The sequence below is a fragment of the Ptychodera flava genome, assembly GCF_041260155.1.
Source record: "Ptychodera flava strain L36383 chromosome 3 unlocalized genomic scaffold, AS_Pfla_20210202 Scaffold_25__1_contigs__length_14229661_pilon, whole genome shotgun sequence".
NCBI classification, from domain to species: domain Eukaryota; kingdom Metazoa; phylum Hemichordata; class Enteropneusta; family Ptychoderidae; genus Ptychodera; species Ptychodera flava.
In genome coordinates, this window is record NW_027248279.1 from 12250584 (window position 1) to 12271182 (window position 20599).

The 20599-nt window shown below is 37.0% G+C and overlaps 1 protein-coding gene across 1 annotated transcript; it reads left to right on the plus strand.

Annotated features, from left to right (window-relative positions):
- Positions 1–776: 776 nt before the first annotated feature.
- On the plus strand, positions 777–16474 carry LOC139125274 (uncharacterized). The gene is made up of 6 exons (XM_070691362.1): positions 777–926; positions 1238–1461; positions 3038–3121; positions 6854–7017; positions 9985–10245; positions 14398–16474. Exons 2-5 carry the CDS (start codon positions 1425–1427, stop codon positions 10030–10032), a joined length of 333 nt encoding a protein of 110 aa, XP_070547463.1. The 5' UTR covers positions 777–926; positions 1238–1424; the 3' UTR covers positions 10033–10245; positions 14398–16474.
- The last annotated feature ends 4125 nt before the right edge of the window (positions 16475–20599 follow it).

The following is a 20599-nucleotide window of genomic DNA, read 5'->3' on the forward strand; positions in this document are numbered from 1 at the left end:
AAAAATGACGATCTGTTGCGTTTATATTAGCCAAAGTAATCAAATTATTTGTTTCGCGTCCACTCTAAATGGGAAAAGGTACGCGTCTAAGCGGCTGAAAAAAAACACAAGAAAATTAACACAATGTAATTTGATTGCAGCAAATAACAAATTGTAACAAAATTGTAGTTCAGAAAAGCAAAGCGGTTATGTCCTAAAATTTCCTATTCTATTCAATACACTGTGTGTGGTTTTCATGAAAACCTTCAAAACCTAGGCGGGTAGGGACGCAAAACAAAGAATTTAATTACTTTGGCCTTACCAAATGTTATCAAATTACACACAAGGATCAAAAGCTAGAGGCACTGTGCTATAATACTGCACCGTAATCCCATCGGCGGTGTGACGTAGTAAGGCGTTCCCTTCCCGCTAAAACTACGTAGCCTATTGTGTCGATTCACCATGATACCTGGCCACTTTGTTTACAAACAAATAACACGTTAGTGGAAAAGTACTTCCGTGTTCGCGCCGTACTCTTGGCGGGAAGAAGGCTCGTTCATATTTACATGTAGGTAGTACAGATACTGCCAGTGAGTTTCTTTACATTGATAGTTAATTATTTCACCGGTTTTTCATAAAAGTTGGGCATAATCCGTATATTTAAACACGGAAACCAAGGCAACACGTTTAGTGAATAACTTATTTTATAATTATAGAGGCACCAAACTGAGCAATACCCGTACATCCTATGACTAATGGTATAACCCTATTTTAAATTGCAAATTTAGAAAATATCACGGTCACGCATCTAACCGGCGCTCAGGATATTGCTCACGCAGATCACACAGCATATCAACACTAATATTATCAAACATTGATACTGTTCACTTTATATCATATGTTTACACAGTTGTCTACAGGCAATATCGTAGGACAGTTATTCTAAGGTAAGATATTTATATATGTATGGTGAAATTACAATAGCTTGACCCTGGAAACTCCTCGCTTTATTTTTCGCCGGCGTGGCACGACACAGGAGCATGGCGAGGGCCCCAAGTAATGAGATCGTAGGACATTAGGTAGAAATGTGTTCACATAAGCACAGATTGTCTCTACACGGAGTAATTCTCGTTATTTAGTTGTAATGAAATGTTATTCTTGTGATGCTTGTTATTCGCTGACGGACCTTACGTTCTCTAAGCCTACTATACACGTGTCTGTGACACAAAATTTTCTGTGTCGTGTATTGTCTTTGCAGTACCAGTCAGCTCATCGGTGATCCGCCCACTCTCGATTCCGGACAAGTTCAGACAACGAAATCTTCTGACATTGGGTACAACTTGCAGTGTGAATCTCCTGAAGACAACTTTGTTTATAGGGATATAAACAGCGATATAGTTTACGTTTTGTAAGGAGAAGTAAAAGGCCGGTTGTGTACGAGCAATATGGTGGATGTATTGTCAATGAGATGGGGCTCTGCGGGTAAGTATTTCAGTACGTAATGTGTAAACTGCGGATTAAGAATGTAATGTGTAAAATTACACAGATAGTTCTGCCTACAAAACTGTGGCCACGTTCACCAAACAGGGTGAATGCAAAGAATCTCTCTTGAATGGATTGAATTGAATTCGATGTTACATAATTTCTATATTGATGGATGGCGTGACACTGATAGCGACAGGAAACGTACGTCACTAACGAAACAAAACGTCATTTGTATAACCATTTCCCGGCAAAACGTCATCCCCTCCAAGAATTTCCCCACTTTTCCATTTACGTGTTAAACAGAAAGGATATCCTTATTTTAGCTTCCTGATTTTAAACAGAATTGCATCAACAAGTCAAAAGACTGCCCCAAAATGAAAATGAAACAGCGATACATAGCAAAAGCAATCACCCATCCCTGAACACTTGGCTTTTACATGAACTTTATATAATAAATGACCCTCATGGGAATATACGGACTTTATATGCGATATGTCTGACCAAGAAGATTGACCTACTTTGATCTTGTCATACATACTTGTATGTCACACAAGCTGCAGGAGTGTAGCTCGAGGTTTTGCCAGCTGATTTCTGCAAAATACTGTCAATCCAAATACAGTATTGTAGCTAATCACACATATCCTTCATCAGCCATAGTGCACTAGTGTTACCACTCATAATTTAACAAATCATGAATCAATTACATGTGTGTCTGTCATTGCTGGCTGTGAATTGAGTCGTACTGCATAAGCATGGCCATGTCTAATTCTGTGAACATAACTCAAGTACATAATTGATATTTAGGTTTATCAAAATATGGCCCTAGCATGTTATAGAATAACTGTTTTATGTTGTCTATATGTTATTGTGTTTAGTATTTGCAAAATTCCAGAGCATGATACATCTCTTAAAGGGGCAGCTCTTAATCCTTGGTTTTCGGATGTGTTCTTGTCGGCATTTGGTACATAGTTTCAGCCCTCAGTGTTCCATCAAAATTTTAACAAGATTGTCAATTTGCTTTTAGATAAAGCTGATATGTGACCCTGCCCTTCTAAAAGTTAACCTGGCCCCAGCAGTGACGTCAGAGTAAGGGGCTGTACACATGTATGACAAACCATTGAGGTTAAAAAGAGACAGAACCTTTGCCTCACTGCAATTAGGGGGTGTGGGGGGTGTAACAGAACCTTTGCCACACTGCAATTAGGGGGTGTGGGGTGTAACAGAACCTTGGCCACACTGCAATTAGGGGGTGTGGGGGTGTAACAGAACCTTTGGCACACTGCAATTAGGGGGTGTGGGGGTGTAACAGAACCTTTGGCACACTGCAATTAGGGGGCGTGGGGTGTGACTGAATCATCCTGTGCAACCTTGCACTAAGGTTATGCCATAGCAACCCCCTACAATACTCATTGACCTTGTGGATATAGAGGTCATTCATACAATATTGTTTTGCTGCTGAAAATATTTGCACTGCAGTGTAGTGTTGTGCCATGCTGTCCTTGTCTAGGCTCTAGGCTTTCACAGCGCACTGTGAATGATGGTATGTCTGTTTGGTTTCATTTGTATCACACAGCCCAGTGTTTGGTTTTCTTGGCATGTCTTCTATCAACTTGTGAAAGTACACCAAAGGACTACCAGAGGCAGCAGCTTTTGCCAGGTAAGATCTTAAAAAATGTAAAATAAAAACATCAAGATGCGGTCTTTGCCTTTTAAATTGTTTGCAATATGGAATGGTAGTGTTTACCATGCATGCCACAGATATCTGCAAGGATTTAAATTTGGTTTTCAATTCTGAATTTGACATTATAGACACTGAGTGTGACAGAACATTAGGGTATACATATGGCTTGTCACACTGATCAAGATCAAAATATGTAGACACAAAGATTTGGATAGGAGCTAAAACTATTTTGCTAAGGGCCTTGGGCAAGTTCTTGATCCCTACTACATGTATCCCTATATGTTTAAGGAATCCCAAAGTCACCAGTGATTGATTTAAAACAATTTCCCTGTTCACCAATGTTAACTCTAACACTACAGTCACACTTGTCAACTTGACCTTGGAATAGCAAAAGAAAGTGTTTCACAGACACTAGGCAGAAATATCAGAGCTAGGTAATCAACTTCTTGTAAGTTATAAATATTTAATAATTCACCGAATGATTCTTGATGTGATATGATTGAAATTATTTCCTTGTCAATCATGATCTCTATTTGATTGTGTCAAGACTGTTTCATAATATAAAATCTGACTAAATTATTACTGTCTTCATTATATGACTGTTCAACCCAATAAACAGATTGGTTTCTGATAATCTGTGCATCACTTCTAGTCATGGGTCTGGGGTCTGTGCAGAGTGTTCAAAACATTCTTTGCCTTGATATTCCCACACACTGACACAGCCAACACACGGAATAAATGATTCAGAATATCATTAAAATCTGTAGACTTGATCTGCTATCCCATCATACCCCTTCAATGCTAAAAACCAAAGGATATTGTTTTGCAGCCAGTGCGACTGAAAAAAAACCTATCCCATAATATCTCTTGTATGAAATGCCAATGACTAGGAACAAATTGGTTATTTTTACTGCAATTTTTCAACAGTATTTATAAAAGCACAGAAAATGCATCATTTCATAATATACACTACATGTAGGTCTCTGTAGCCTTAGTTAGAAGGTCTCAACTTTTGGCTTAATACAATGTCACTGTGTTGTTTTTTTCATAAATTCAATTTAGCTACAACATTGTCCTTACTGTCAAAATACTTTGAGTACTTGGTTATTAACCCTTTTCCTGCCAGACAGTAATAACTGTATCACTTCCCCATCAGCCAAGTCAGTAAAAAGCGGTATTGAGCAAAACATGACGTATTTTCACCCACTTGGCTTGGTATGTTATAGCATCTTTTGTCCACAAAAAATCAACTTTACAGTATTATGTTTTCAACAGCCTTCAAATGTACAGTATTATGTTAAAATACATCATGTGGAATACGTTGTGTTTCATTAATTTTAACCATTTTGACCTGGTGGTGAAATATGGACTTGGCAGGAAAGGGTTAATGGTGAATAATTCCATTAGAATCAGAAATGAATCGTCACAACCATGAAGGACAATAAAAATATGAACATATTCTTCTCATAGAGTATGATAGAAACTATACTTTCTAATAGATTTGAAATATTATGGGTGGGCTTTCCAATTTTCAGCACAGTTACAGAATTTAATGATAAAACATGATACATAGAGATATCAGTAATTGTCCAAAAATAAACTCTATGAATGCCATATGCATTTGTAACAGGAAGTAAAAGTTAAACCATCCATTCTATAAATAGAAATTCCATTTGATGACACATGGTTTGTGTTTTGTTCAATTTATATCAATAACTGGTACATACATATATAATGAAAATGTAACAAGTGAAGGCTGTAAGATACATATGTATTGATAGGATTGCTTGGACTGTAATGGCCAGGTCTATGCAGGGATATCGCTTCATTTTACAAGAAGTATTCGGTTTTGTTAAATTAAGCAACAAGAAAACAAAAAATATAAATTTCAGCTATTTAGCAGCATTACCAGTACAGACTGATTGAAAAAAGAGCAGTTTTTAAAAGTAAGTAAACAGGGAGTTGAATTTATTGCCAATAAAACAGTCATTGCTTTCAGCTTATCAGCAGTACAGTCTGTTGACATTATTGCTGTACATGCCACTATTGATAGCAATCATACACTGTCTACAGACAGGTAGATCGGTGCCTCTGATAGGCTGATCATGGTTGGGGATATACAGGGTGACATTAGGTGTCCAATCAGATCCCCTTTTACATGGATGCATTTGTTGTCACAGAATTACCAGAAAGGTCATGTAAGGTGATGGGGTTGTGATGATGTCATGTTGACCCCTGACCCTTGCTCCACTTATAAATTTTATTGACCAAATCCACAGATTTTATCCTCACACTCCTAAAAACCATCCACAATGATTCAGAATTTCCCACTACATCAGAGTTGAATGTCATGATTCAACATTAGACAGAATACAGATACACACATCTTTGAGATTGGTTTCAATTATTCAGGTCAATTGTAGAACAAATTTGTTCAGTTTGCTGGCATCAGCATGTACTCACTTGCATGATAAGTTTGTTCATGAAATAATCTAGAGTCAGGGCTTTACCTTTTTCACCATCATGGTTTAGCCCAAACCATCATTATATATCAGTGGGGATTGTGGACCTTTTCACAGGGAATTGGAGTCAACAGGTTGAGAGCAGAGTTCTTGTTCTTGATGGTGACTGGTCATCTTTTATTGACCCACATGAAATTTCAAGCCAAAAAATAATTGCATAACATTTAAAGGCCAAAGTAATAAATCCTTTGCTTTTCAACTACTTGAAATTCCATAATGTGAAGAGGTAAGCAGTTTGACATCACGCAAAGAATTTAAGATGGGTATATTTGACAGTTTTACCAGACAGACCGTTTATTCCTATAACTACATCGCATCTTGAGATACCATCTTATGTCACTACATCGTTAAATGAGTGTATGTGTAAAGCAACATTTTGCTGCAATATGAAAGTCATGCATTGGTTTTGTGATAGAATATCCTCAACAATGGAAAATTCTTCAAAAATTTTTTTTTTCTGAAAACTTCAAAACCTACATGTGCACGTGCTAATGTATTTAAAAGAAAGAATTTCCATGCAATGCATAAACTTGATCATGAGACATCATGGTGACATGGAATATGAGGTATATGATAAATTATGAGAGCTTGCACACGGCATAACCCAACACCGAGTATGTAGCATTTGATTAGCTCAGTTCCAGTAATTCAAATGGCAATTGAGTGCATTTGCAATCTCCAAATGTCATCTCATACAGTAATGTGACCAGTGCAGCTCAACATGGGAGACATTTGTTGTTTATTGACCTCAGAGTCATGCATAGACTCAAAAGCTCAGAATTTGTTGATGAATTAAAACTGACAAGCAAAGCATTATCTTGCTGTTGGAAGGGGGAGAGATTCTGAATATTGTAGAGTTGTAGCAAAATTTATTGATGTGCAGTGTATATGTGTATGTGAAGTGTATGTACATGTATGCTTTTCATTTAACATGCTAAAATGAAATACATTTTGCTATGCAATGCTGCAGTTTTGACAGAACAAGGAATGTGGTTGATATGATTATTAGAATGACCACAAGTACACTGTATTTCACTTTGGTGTTATAAATGTCATATAGATTTGTATTTTTGACAATTTTGCCATATGCCGTGATAGAATTTTCCTGCTGAGAAGTACATCACTAGTTTCCACAGCACTTGTTGATGATTCTATCTCACATGATGTTTTGTGTCTGTGCATACAGTTCCACCGCCTCCACAGAGTACAGAGTCATCAGATCAGTTCATAGACATTTTTAACAAGATTCTTCAAGGCTTCCAGGATAAGGATCCCGGAAACTTTGATGGAATGAACTGGTATTTTGGTGACACGACTGACCCAGTGCCGGAAATACCAAAGCTACCTCAGGTGGGTCACATTCACCGTAATATAGCTTACTCAGCTCAAATACACTTTTTAAATGCAATGACTGGTTGTGTAAGAGATTTATGTTCATGTTTCAAATTTTGTAATTTGAAATCTTACGTTCACTATCCTCAGTTGATGAACATCAAGTTCAATCAGAAAGGCCCAAGTCACACCATAGGACAAACTACAAACTACAGGTCTTGTCTGAATTTCTTTAAGAGTTGGCACAAAAGTATATGTAGATACCACACTATTTCTGGACACACTGTCAGTATTGTTCCAGAGTTACATCACAGCTTTTTGTGAAGTAAGTGTTCTCATTGAAAACCAGTGTATTGCAATAAACACTTAGAATGGTGACACTTTGGATTGTAGCATACTGCAAGATGATGGTGGTAGATCACAAATTTTGACAATTTTTCGAGTTGTGTGCAACAAAATAGAGATATTGTGCCATTAATACAAATTTTTTGTTTCTGTTTAAATGTTAATAACTAATGATAGATGTGTTCTGGTGAAAAATAGAGCGTTTGTGCATGTTTGAATTATTAAGAAGTGAGTTATGTGGAAATCTACAAAGCTCTGATGTTCCGTATCGTTTGTAATAGTAATTTGCATTGTGAACAAAACTCAAAAACTGAGCCATTTTGAAATGCTCACTAACATGGCTGCACGCCAATATATCTGTGTTTGTCTTGTGTGTTATTCTTGAAACAAAGCCAGTATTTTAGACTCCTTCCAAAGTCTGTTGAACTCAGTCACCATGAATGACACCCAGCATGACAACTTTTGTGACTGACTGATACTTGGCAGAGTGCCAAGTCAATCAGCCAATCAACAGGCTTGTTATGTATTTGAAAATCCATTGCTTGTTGAGTTCAAAATACAGTCATACTGTGAACTGAACACAAAATGAAGGGAAATTTAAAAAATGCTTACATTTGAGTCCTGATGTATTTTTCATTAATTTGCCACGACATGTGTTCCTATTAAGCAAATACATTAATGTTCTTTTCAATGCTCATACTGTGTTATATCATGCAGAGTTTTCTCGTTTTGATCTTGTGATATGTGGGGTACTGTGACCAAGCCAATGTGTACATGTTTTGTGAGCTACAGACTTGTCATTTATGGTGTGAATTTAAGCATATGAACTGTATGCACTCTGAGTCACAATGTGTGTGGGAGGTGTGGCACTGCTCTGTACAAATAATGATTCAAGTTATAACAGTGTCAACATCTGAAACACATCCACATTACAAAAAAAATTTACACCCCAATAGCAATGGTTTAGCCCATTGCTATTGTGTTGACTCGTGTAGGGGAGGGTCATACCAAATGTCCAATAGGGTGGGTGGGATTCCCTGCAGTGAGACTTGGAGTGGAAAGTTCCTATAGGTGTTGACCCCTTGACCTATTTCCCAGAGACCTTTTGAATTGGACTTCTTTGACTAAATGGCAAAACAAGAAGTTGCATGTTTTTCCACACTCACATATTCATTATCGAGTTGGTTCATGTAAACAGTATTTTTATGAGCTGACCTCACTGCAAATCATATAAAATGTTCTAGAATGCCCTGCCTGTGTTGTCAATAAAGTTGCCCTGTCGTTAGTACAAGGGGTTGCTTGGTACGTAGTGGTTCCCATCTACATGTACTGGTGTTTTATGTCAGTTTTGTTTGTAATGAATCTTGTATATTGCTTACAAAAACCGACTCATTAAATGACAGTTTGTTTGGAATTTGTCAAAAGTCATGAGCTTATCTGTTGTAAACAGATGATTCCAATTATAAGCTGCAATATTTTATAATTGTCATCTCTTAATTACATTAAAAAGTAGACAGAATTGCTATGGTGTCTATAACCTGCAAAATGACAGGCTAAATTTTAGACTATTCTGGCCAGCACACACGTCTTACCTCTTAGGTCTGTTTCTTGTTACCCATTGGTGCGTATGATAACAGAAATATTTGAGTGGTGCCAAGATGCACTGGACATTTGCCATATTTAGTGATGTTTATCAAATTCTGTATGACAATTTGCTGTGAACATAGATGGGTTTTGTACACTGGTGAAGACCAATGCAAATCAAAAGATTTCTCATCCTCACGCGCGTCAATTCAGACCCGCCGCGTCATACTTTGTTTCTGCTCATGAGGAAATAAAATGAAAAATAAACGCAAAAGTACGCGATGATAGTGCATAACACTAACATTCCATTCAAAATGTACATATATGTCACTGTTATATTAAGCTGTTAAAACTGTGCATTGCTGCACTTAAAGTCATGTCACAGAACTGTTGCATATACAAAAATACTAAGCAACGCTGCTGTGCATTTATCTCGGCGTGCATTCCTATGTTGTTTTCATGTTTTTGCGTGTTCTTGTTGGTTGAAGAATTAAAAAAAGTGATAAGTAAAAAACCGCATCACCACATCATTTTTACATATGTCTAGAATGAGAAGCAATTTTTTTATATTTTTCTTGGCCTAACATGTACCATCAGGGGCGAAGTGTGTCTCGCTATGTACATGTATGTGAATTACTGAAAACTGTTGAAGAAATGTGAGAGAGAATTCCATTGTTCCGTTTCTACAAAAAAAAAAACAGGAATGAACAGCCAACGTACTCAACTGTAATGTTTTGCATCACAGTAGATATGCTGCACTTCATATTATGACGACGTATCCCATAATGCACTGTGTGTACCGTTGATAAAGAAGTTCTCTTTCTACAGTGTAATTATGTCTTGACACTCAAAGAGCTGGATTGGTTTTCACATTGTAGCTATTTTTTTTCAAATTTCAGTTAAGGTCATATTCTATTATACATACCCTCTTTGCTGAGGTCATATTCTATATAAACATACTTCTTTGCTGAGTCTCAAAACAGTAACGAAATGTGACAACATACAAATATACAAAAAATGTGTAATAAAAATTGTTTTTTGACCTAAATTTTACAGTCACATGAGGAATGGTGGAGGACTGCCAAAGCATTTGCTCACCTTTGAACCCTGCGATGCCTGCCAGAAGACAACAGTTCCAACTGTATAAATTGATGGCACTTTTGTACAACAGCACAGTGACTACCTCATCTTTAATAGCAGTTGCCATAACGATCGTTGTCATCCTCATCATCATTGTTGTCACCATCTACGCCATAAAAACCAGAACGAGGGGCATCATCGTCATAATGATAAGGAGATCACTACAGAGAAGTGGAGGTGGGCTATCATTATATTGTTTTTTGTGGACATAAATTTCCCAGTACACATCTTGTGTTTAAGTGAACTGCCTAGAATGATGTCAGGCACAAGTTAGGACTAACCAGTGGACACGAGCCTTTGGATATCAACTTAAGGGGTTTCCTCTGAGCCTTAAAGCTATATATTTCATCACTAACAACTCCTCAGTTTACCATTAGTGATCAATAGAAAATGATGCTAGGCACAGATGAAGATCAGCCAAAACATACCTGTGGGAATGACTAAAAGTGTTTTCCTATGGAGTCTCTAGCTTTGTAGTCTATTCCTAATGATATCCTAGGTTACTGGTTTTTAAAGCGAAATAATTCCGTATCCAGTTATCTTCAAATTTTCCCAAATATTCTCGTCTTTTAATGTGTCTTTTTTTGCACAATGTTTAAACGCTGAAGGCAATGGTGACGTTTGTACCACAGCTCACTTGGAAATTATGAGAAATAATTGCTACCCTGTTCAAAGATTAAACAGTCACTGGAGCCTGAGACTGGTTGCAAATGCCATGACCTATAACCTACTAAACAACTTCAATCAACGACCACCCAAACAATAATTAGACAGTAGTGAACACAATCGTACAAATGTCACAGCAGAATTAGATTAAGTGAAACGATTTTAGGCAATCTACTGTAAAAGATTAGGTTCAATGTATGATAATAGATAGGGAGCAGATTGGGAAAATCATTACAGAGCAGTGGTCTAAATTCTCAAAATGTTTCTCCGTATAGCGAGAGCAAATATTAGTGCTACGCAAGTACATATTTCATCATTCATGTCCGGGGGCAATACTAATATTATTTGGATGCAAGGCACAGCTGTATGTTTACTGTAGAGCTGACTGCTCCATCAAGTCAGTGAAACAACACTGTGACAGACACGATTCCAATGAAGAACAAATATTAACCAGGAATATTCAAAATTTGCAATCAAGTTTCATGGGAGTGGCTTGCAGGCATAAGGATTATAATTCACCTGATTTTATAGACAGTAGACAACCTTTTATTGCTAAAGGTCAGAGAATGTAACCTTATAGGTAAACTGATTTTTAACAGTTTTATTATTCCATCACGTTACCTTATTGTTCTCATATGGCATGCAGACCTGAGAAGAATGACTTTGAAACCAGGTACAGCAGATAGCAGAAAGCTAATAACAATAAAATTACTTATGTCATTTCTGCTCCATGTGGAAGGAATTTCAAGTTGATTTCTCTGTTTGGGAATTATCTTATTTGATTACGTTATTGCACCCTATTTGTATACTTCCATCGAATGTAAATAATATCACATAATGTAACTAGTCCTTTCACAGTCAGCTTTTTAGACAACGTTAATGGCATGAATTAGCAATTTTGATATACTATTGTTGTCGGTATGCTGTCAACTTGCTTAACGAAATGAGAACACTGAACACAACTGTTGTTTTACAGCAATTATTCTTGTCAGCCATTTTCTTTGTTGCTAGGTGGGACGTTACTTTTGTGTCAATATAAATCATTAGGGTCAATATCAAATGATTTTCATGTTTCTGCTCAATGTAATCACAAGATTCGAACATGGATTTACTGTCAATGTTGAATCAACAAGTGTTAACACAAAATGAAAGACTGCCTGTTCTGGGAATTGTGTACCTCCTCTCTTGTTGTGCTGTATCATAAATACTCAGTATTTACTTGCAAATATTGCTTGATCCAATAGTGCTCCTGCAGCTATGGTTAAAATTTTAATCCGAAAATTCCTTGTGAAGTCACTAGTGACAATACCTGTTGGCATGAAAATCCATCGTGAGATTGAACAAAATACAGCAAAATCTATTCCCTATGATTAATTTCCTAACACTGCCACACCACTGCAATTGTGTCTCTCAAATATTGAATACAGTTTTTAGTCCCCGCGGACGAAGTCCGCGCGGGACTTATAGATTGGGTCCCGTCCGTGTGTCCGTCCGTCCGTCCGTCCGTCCGTCCGTCCGTCCGTCCGTCAACAGTTTCTCAGACACTGCTTAAACTGATTTTGTTCAAACTTGGCACAAAGGCATAGGACTATGACCTACAGATGCACGTCGATTTATTTTGTGATACGATCCAATATCGGCGCGAGGCGGCCATTTTATTGCGATTTTTCATGTCTTTGGACCATAACTCAGACATCCTTGAGCACATTCTGCTCAAACTTGGCTTAAAGGCATAACATTATGGCTTTCATATCCATGTAAATTTTATCGCGATATGTTTCAATATGGGCGCGTGGCGGCCATTTTGTTGCGATTTTCATGTCTTTGGACCATAACTCAGACATCCTTGAGCACATTCTGCTCAAACTTGGCACAAAAGCATAACACTATGGCCTAAATATCCATGTCAAATTATTTTGCAATGTGTTTCAATATGGGTGCGTGGCGGCCATTTTGTTGCGATTTTTCATGTCTTTGGACCATAACTCAGACATCCTTGAACAGATTCTTATCAAACTTGCCACAAAGGTATAACACTATGGCTTACATATCCATGTCAAATTATTTTGTGATACAATCCAATATGGCCACGAGGCGGCCATTTTGTTTGCGATTTTTCGTGTCTTTGAACAATAACTCAAAGATCCTTGAACCGATTCTGTTCAAACTTGACACAAAGGCATAACACTATGTCCTACATATGCACGTTGAATTATATTGCGATACGATCCAATATGGGCGTGAGGCGGCCATTTTGTTGCGATTTTTCATGTCTTTGAACCATAACTCAGACATCCTTGAACCGATTCTGTTCAAATTTGGCACAAAAGCAAAACATTATGCCCTTCATATGAACACCAATTTATTTCGTGATATGATCCAATATGGCTGACAGGCGGCCATTTTTTTTGCGATTTTTTCATGTCTTCGAACCAATAATTCAAACATTTTTTGAACCGATTTGGTTCAAACTTGGCACAAAGGCAAAGCACTATGGCATACATATGCATGTATCAATTAAGCTCGCAATAGGATCAATATGGCTGCAGAACTGCCATTTTGTTGGAATTTTGCATGTCTTTGAATCGTAATTCAAAGGTCATTACACCCATTTTGTCCAAACTTGGCACAAAGATCAAGCACTATGGCATACATATACATGTCAATTTACTTTGTGACATGTTCCAATATGGCTGCCAGATTGTCATTTTTTTCCAATATTGCTGTCAGACTGTCATTTTTGGATTTTTTCATGTCTTTGAGGCTTAATCATATGCAAATATTCTTTAACCAATGTTGTTGAGACTTGGTACAAAGATAAAGTACTATGGCATACATATGCATGTCTACTAATTTTGTACTATGATCCATATGGTCAATAGACAGCCATTTGATTTAAATTTTGGTGTGATTTTTTTATGTCTTTGAAACATAAACATAGGTCACTATCCCTCGATGGACTGATTTTGTTCAAACGTGATACGAAGATAAAATACTATGGCTGCATTTTTGTGTACATTAATTTGTTTCATTATATGATCCGAAATGGCTGATTACAACATACCCGATCCCATACCATTTCGAAAATTCCACCAAACCATGTGTATAGTATGTGCCATCATGACACTGGAGGCAGTAAGGGCATCGTTATGGGTGATGTAATCAAAAGTTCCTTGAGTGGTCATACCGGCAGAGATGAGTCATTTATTGAACGTTCCTCAGATTACTTTATTATGCAAGTCACAGGCCTAATGCACCCGTTGCATCAATGTCATTCCACAGCTACCTAGACCACAGCTACCTAGACACCAAAGATTATAACAAAATGGACAAGCGGGGACTGTGTCATCAACGATGACTTGTAAAGATTAGGGTGTTATTTAACTACAGTTATTTTTCGGTATTCCCTTCGTTGGTTTTCAGTGTATTTTGTGTGCCTATTAGGAGATGCAGGTGTACACCTTGAAATTTAGCCACCCTTTTGTATAATACTTCTTAGTGCTTTCAACATTCAGAAAATTGAATTGTTGAATAAATGGAAAATCATGATGACAAAATCAATGGCTATCATAAGAAATTTATAGTTTGACCCAACAAACTTTTAGTGACGTATATTCAGTAAGAATATGTTTTCACATCTTTTTCTTGCATTCTCTGTTATAGATTTATTCCAATCTGTAAGTTAAAGTGACCGCTCGCTACTAATGCGACAAGCTCCAATAGTCTATGTGAAAGATGGCAGGATACAAGCAGCGCCCTCTTCAGGCCAAGATCTCCACATTACACGGAACAACACAAAAGTTTGTTGCCCTCAGAGTTTCCATCTCCATACACAGATACACCAGACGATAGCAGTGAAAGTATGAAGGATATTGCAGGGCCAATGTCCGTTCAAGGAGAGAAAGGAACAGTAGGGCGGTATAGGGAAAGAAAAACCCTGATTTGGTAATACATGACGCACTGCCCATGGAGATAGGAGTAATACGTTTACTGACTTTATCTCAGTGCACGAATTACTACTTCTGTTCATTGCTGTAGACTTTCAATGAAAATCAAAGACGCCACCATTCTATATTACCTTTTTAGGGTGGTGATTTGTGTGTTGGAATACTTGGTATGTAATGTTATAAACAGAGAAATATCTAGTTGTGGACGCTGAGGGAGCTCTTTCGAAATCGAGGCCATGCAAAACTCAATTGTTAAAAAACTAATTGTACCTTGCTTGACATACCGGACACGGCTCAGTGAAGCTCTTCTGAAATGAAATATTTTCATCTTTTGCCACTTTAACTTTACAGGGTTCAGTTAAATGTACAGATTTTCTGGAGAATACTCAAGCTTTTTGCTGAAATGATATTTAAAGTTAGAATATTTGTAGTTTATTAACTTATTTAAAATGGTCAATGTATATACTTAGAAGTGTAAAAAAATTATTTTTTCTCTTTGTACCACACTTTATAATATGTACCAAACATAGTGGGCACATTGTTCAGAACTTGACAATGTAAAAGCAGTGGGTCACAGTTAACATGATTGGAACTAATTTGGGATAATTGGATAATGAAGTAAGGTCGTTTTCACCTGCAAATGTGAGCTAATCTGCTTTTCTTTTAAGTTACACACATGTGTTTTATGAGTAATTTGTAATGTAACAACATTTAGCTATATGGCACCTAAAACGTTTGAGAAATTTGAAAAATACGAAGATCCGATTATCCCAAATTAGTTCCAATCGTGTTAGTTGGGTACTGTTTATTTGGATTTGATTAGAATCTTTGCCAAGGTTAGAAAAGTAAATGATATGCAATCCCTGGTAACAATTCCTTTGTTACCTTACGGAAGTGTTTTGATATTCAGAAGGGAAGATGACATAAATGGAAAAGTGCTGTGAAATGTACATGGAGAAGCAGCTTTAACAAACACACTGGTAAAGAAGGTGGTGTAACCCTTCCAGCACCAATAACTTAATGAAATTTTGTGTACAGAATACAGACTTGCTTTTTCTTTCGAAAATACTCAAGCGTTTTGCTGAAGACAAATTTATAGTCAGAATGTTTAACGTGTTTATGCATTAATGTAACCAAACATAGTGTGTACCTTGTTCAGAAGATTACGACAGAGCTTGAGTCTGTGAAATCAATGAGGGGTACCGTTTGTTTAGTAGCGATCAGTCTATAAGCTAAATGTTTGGAAAGATAAGTAAATGATGGTAAGCATGGTAATGTTCCTTTTAAGTGTATACCTATTCTGAAGGGAATCACAGTATGACACTGGTAAAGAATGTGGATGTGGTGTAACCCTTTTAACATCATGTTTTCACCAAAATTCATTGTTATCAATACAGTTCACAGGGAATCTCTGGGCAACAGGTTAAACATTGTGCATTGTTTGCAGATTCCTAAATGAGACAGTATATGTTTTCTGATCCAACATGACATATGTCAATCTGTTCCTTGAGAACGGTTCAAACACTATTCTCTGTAAGTTATAATATTTTTTCCACTATTTGGCAATGGCTAAATTTATATTCAGTTGATTAATGAGGACAAAAACCAGCAAAGCACAGTGAGCGTTTAAATTTCACATTTAACTTGTCAGGTCAATGACCCTCAGTGACCGATGGAAATTAAAAATGAAGACAATTTTTCTTTGTTGGTTGCTTTGATTTGTTAAGTCTTTTGCGATTTCTAAACTAAGTCTCAAAATTTTTCCTCGATTAATGGAGACCATAAAAAAAACATGGGCTGCTTGAACTCCGTCACTCCATTGCACCTGTCAGGTCAATGACCCTAAATGACCAAATGTCACTTCCGAGTGCAAATAATGTTTGTTGGTCAGTTATTTTGATTTGTTTAGTTGTTTTTCCTGCTTTTTGTTCGTTTTTTGCGATGTCAAAACTTGCTTTTTATATGTCATTTGTTATCTTAGATCTTGTAACTCTTTTACGATCAATTTTGGTAAAAAGATTTGTGATATATGCATGATTATTTAAACATTAAAAAACAGTACAAATATTCTTATAAATTATTCTATCCGGTAATGACAATATATGCATTGTTTTAAAAACTCCTTGATCAAAGCATTATACCTTGCATCACACATCACTCTGATAGCACGTTTCTGAATCTTATGCAACCCTTTCATAAACGGTGATATAAATGACAATGTTTCTTGTATACATATGTGAAAGCTGTCTTATTTTTACTTTTTATTAATCTTGTCAAAGTGCTAGGCGCTGTTTCCGTATAAGGGTTTCATCGACAAATGTACTAGGAATCTTTTTACTGAGTACTGCTTGCAATTCCACTTCGCCAAGTTTACAATCTAAAGTTTGTTTATTCAAATGTCTACGTTTTTGTTGCGTCATTACAATCATTGTTTTTTTCTTGTCACAATTGATAGCCATTGTATTATTCTGCACTAATTATAAACATAATTGAGACAACCTTGAACTCTAGAGTTCAAAGTTGTCTCAATTTCTTGAGTACATTTGGCACACTGGTGATTATGGATGAATCATCAGCGTACGTGTCGATGTTATTGACAATATGAAGTGGCAAACCGTCAATGTAAATGATAAACAATAAAGGCCCAAGTATACTACCTTTGGGAAAACCAGTCAAATATATTGCTTTTGAAAACTGCATGCGATTTTGGAGGGACGATTTACACCACCGAAGAGATGTAGCATCACACGTGTATATTGATATTTTTCTATAGGCGTCGGATGCGTCTGTGGGATAGTGTGTATGGACAAATGGATTGATACTAGATGGGTAACACCAAACTGTATCCATAAACCGTTAAAACACACGAATCCCTGGCACGAGCGCTGCTGACAGTTGGTTACAGCTATACTCGATGTATGAAGATAGAGATTTGTTCAAATCAAGCTGATTCAGTGAATCTGAGAGGAATTCATTTTTAATGATTATTTTGTGTAAATTCGTGGACCATTGAGCGGATTAGGTGATGCTCTTCCATTTACTGCCTGACATCATTTTCGAACGCCATTGATACGTAACCCGTCGCTTACCCTATGCAGTTCTGTGGTTTAATAATGCACGATGAAAACAAGAAATGATTTAAAAGTTGCACATTTGGATTAATTTAGTCTCAAAAATAATTAATACGGTCATCATATTTCGCTGTTTGAATAAATATAATTACCCACACCTAACAACGAGAACAAATTAAACTGGACATGTGATGAGTGCATCGGTGCGTAGCCCCTTAGCCTGGTCTTACCATCGGACTCATTGAACGCTCAATGAGTTTCAGTTATGTGACCCTTTTCGTTGACTTTCGCCGGGAGATTTTCCTTCTTCAGGTTGTTGAGGATGTGCAAGCTTTCCTGTGGGGTGATTGGAGGGTGATTGGTTTCTCTCTCTACAAAGAAAGCATTTATCTCCTCATATATTGAGCTTGCATCATGGCTTTTAAAAGAGCAATCATAGAAGCTATTAAATAAGTTACGGAAATGGTTATACCAGTCTTGAATATCTGTTTTGTTACTAACACTTCCATGCTTACGGACAATTCCTTAAGAACTGACAATAAGTCGTTGGGACCTTCAGAAATGCTTCAATCAATTTGGCTCTAATGCTTGTTTGATAATTTAGCCTACTTTCTCTACAGGTATTTTTAATTCTTCCTTGATCTGTTTACATTCCTGTAACGCCACATCTCTGCCAACATTTCTGAAATATTTGAGTTTCTCATTCATACATCGCTTTAACTCCACACACCGTTGCCCATGGAGGTTGGTTACCTCGTTGATTTTATCCCCGGTTTTTACATCGGCTGTCAAATCCCGCTTGTTTCAAGGTGTCATTTATTTGGAGATGGCAAGACTGACCATTCGGCAATGCATCCTTTGCCACACAGAACAATGCCTGAGGAGCTCTTGACAGCAGCTCTGTTGAAGTGAATCCTTACAGTTGTCTGTCCAGTGGAAACGCGCGGCGCTTTCAGTTTTAACGGTATGCAAAGTTGGAGTCTTATGCAAATTAGTAGAAAACGAAACCAGTTTGCAGGCGAGTGAAATTGGTCCGATTCAACTATGGGAATGATATTGAAATACGTCATAGCTTGAATAACTCAGATGACAAAAAGCGTAATCAACGATACTGCGACCGTTAGCAAGTACATATGTAATATTACCAACTGTGTCATCGAACACTCAACCATTAGCAATATATGTATCAAAGCATTTACACAACTGCAAAAGAGCGCTCCCAGCTTTATTGACTACATCAGCTTTCGAATTCCTAACCATTGTAGTATCACTTGTTATGTATTGCAAGTTATCAAAGGGCAACCACTTAGAATCATCAGCAATGAAGTCATCTTGTGTTCCTGTACGCGCATTACAATCTACACCCAACATAAATAGTGATTGTGTAAATTTATGTAATAAACTATCGGGTATGAAATAGCAGCATCCAAGGATCACATTACAATGGTTTTTAAAAGGAGATTTGTCAAGTTGAACGAAATACATTTCATGGTCACTTGGCAATTTTCTTGACCTTTGTAACATTTCATTTCTAATATAAAGAGCAACACCACCACTTGGGCACCCTCTATGGCTATGTCTGGAAGCATGGGAACTACCAGTAATTGCTTTGTAATTTTCTAAACACTCAATAATATCACGTTCTGTACGAAACGTTTCTAACAAACCAACAATGTCGTAGTTTTACAAATAGAAATAAAGTCCTTGTCATTTCTCTTAGCCTTTAGTCCTCTAATGTTCCAGAATAACAATAAAAATTCTTTTCCTCAGGCTCAGGAGTTCGGCCATACCCCTATGGAGACAATTGTTGGTTAGAGCTTGTACTACTTGGCCCGTTGGTTCGTTCACTTTAACTCAGGTCTTCTTCCGCTTTCGTCAATACAAATCAGTCTATCATAGCGAAAGAAAGTTTTCAGAGATCCGTTATTGTCTGTTAGAGATTTGCGGTAGGCGATTAGTTTTGAACGCCCATTCTAATTTTCTTTGCATTATCTTCACCAATACTGATATCCGTGCCATGTAGTTTTTGAACATTTTCAGGACTTAACCTTTGAACTTGCAATAATTGGCAACACGAGGACTCTTGACTCGGTGGCATCTTTCAAAGTCAATGTTTTCAGTAATATTCAGTTCATTTTCCAGAATGGACTTTCTCTTTTTCTCTGGCTCTTCCAATGTGTCGTTTGGACTGTCCGTTTCAAGCCGTAGAATACAGGATGTTTCTTCGACTCTTGTTTTCTGAATCATCCTTATCTCTGCGAAGTTTCTCATTTTCTCGTTTCAGTTTTTCTATGGAACTTGAATATAGCCGAGACGTTTCTGTTTCTCTTCATATAAATTTAGTTTGTCCCTGTTCTGGTCTGAAAAATCTTGAGTTCATTCATTTCGCCCTCTATATTTTTCATTCTAGTGAAAACTTGAAGGCAGTACGTAATAACCACAATGGGCAAAGGTTCAAGTCTTGGACTGATTCAACGCATAAACCAAGATCATACTCAGGTTGAAGAAATCGTCATATGGCATTTCGTCATAATACTAACCCTAATTTCCTAATTAAGTCAAAGCAATTCAAAAGCAGACACGCGTCGCTAATTTAAGAGGTAATTGCACATTCTAATATAGTTACTCTTTCGGTCAAATGCGCAAAAACCAATCAAGTCATTGTACAAGAACGCTTTCCTTTGTTTATCCCAATAATGGACGCGCTGTCACTTAAAGCGGTAGTCGATCTTCTGACCAAGGAACAAAAAGTCACCCATTTTGATAATAATTGTCTTTTAGGGTTCTGTTTTCTTAAGACCAACGATGATGCTCCTGTTTCTTCGATATATCGTGTTAAAGGATCAT

Bases quoted from the DNA above. Each gene is read 5' to 3' on its own strand.
- LOC139125274 (XM_070691362.1), top strand. From the start codon at position 1,425: ATGGTGGATGTATTGTCAATGAGATGGGGCTCTGCGG. The intron at 1,462-3,037 runs GTAAGTATTTCA...TGTATCACACAG, and splicing joins AATGAGATGGGGCTCTGCGG to CCCAGTGTTTGGTTTTCTTG. The intron at 3,122-6,853 runs GTAAGATCTTAA...CTGTGCATACAG, and splicing joins GAGGCAGCAGCTTTTGCCAG to TTCCACCGCCTCCACAGAGT.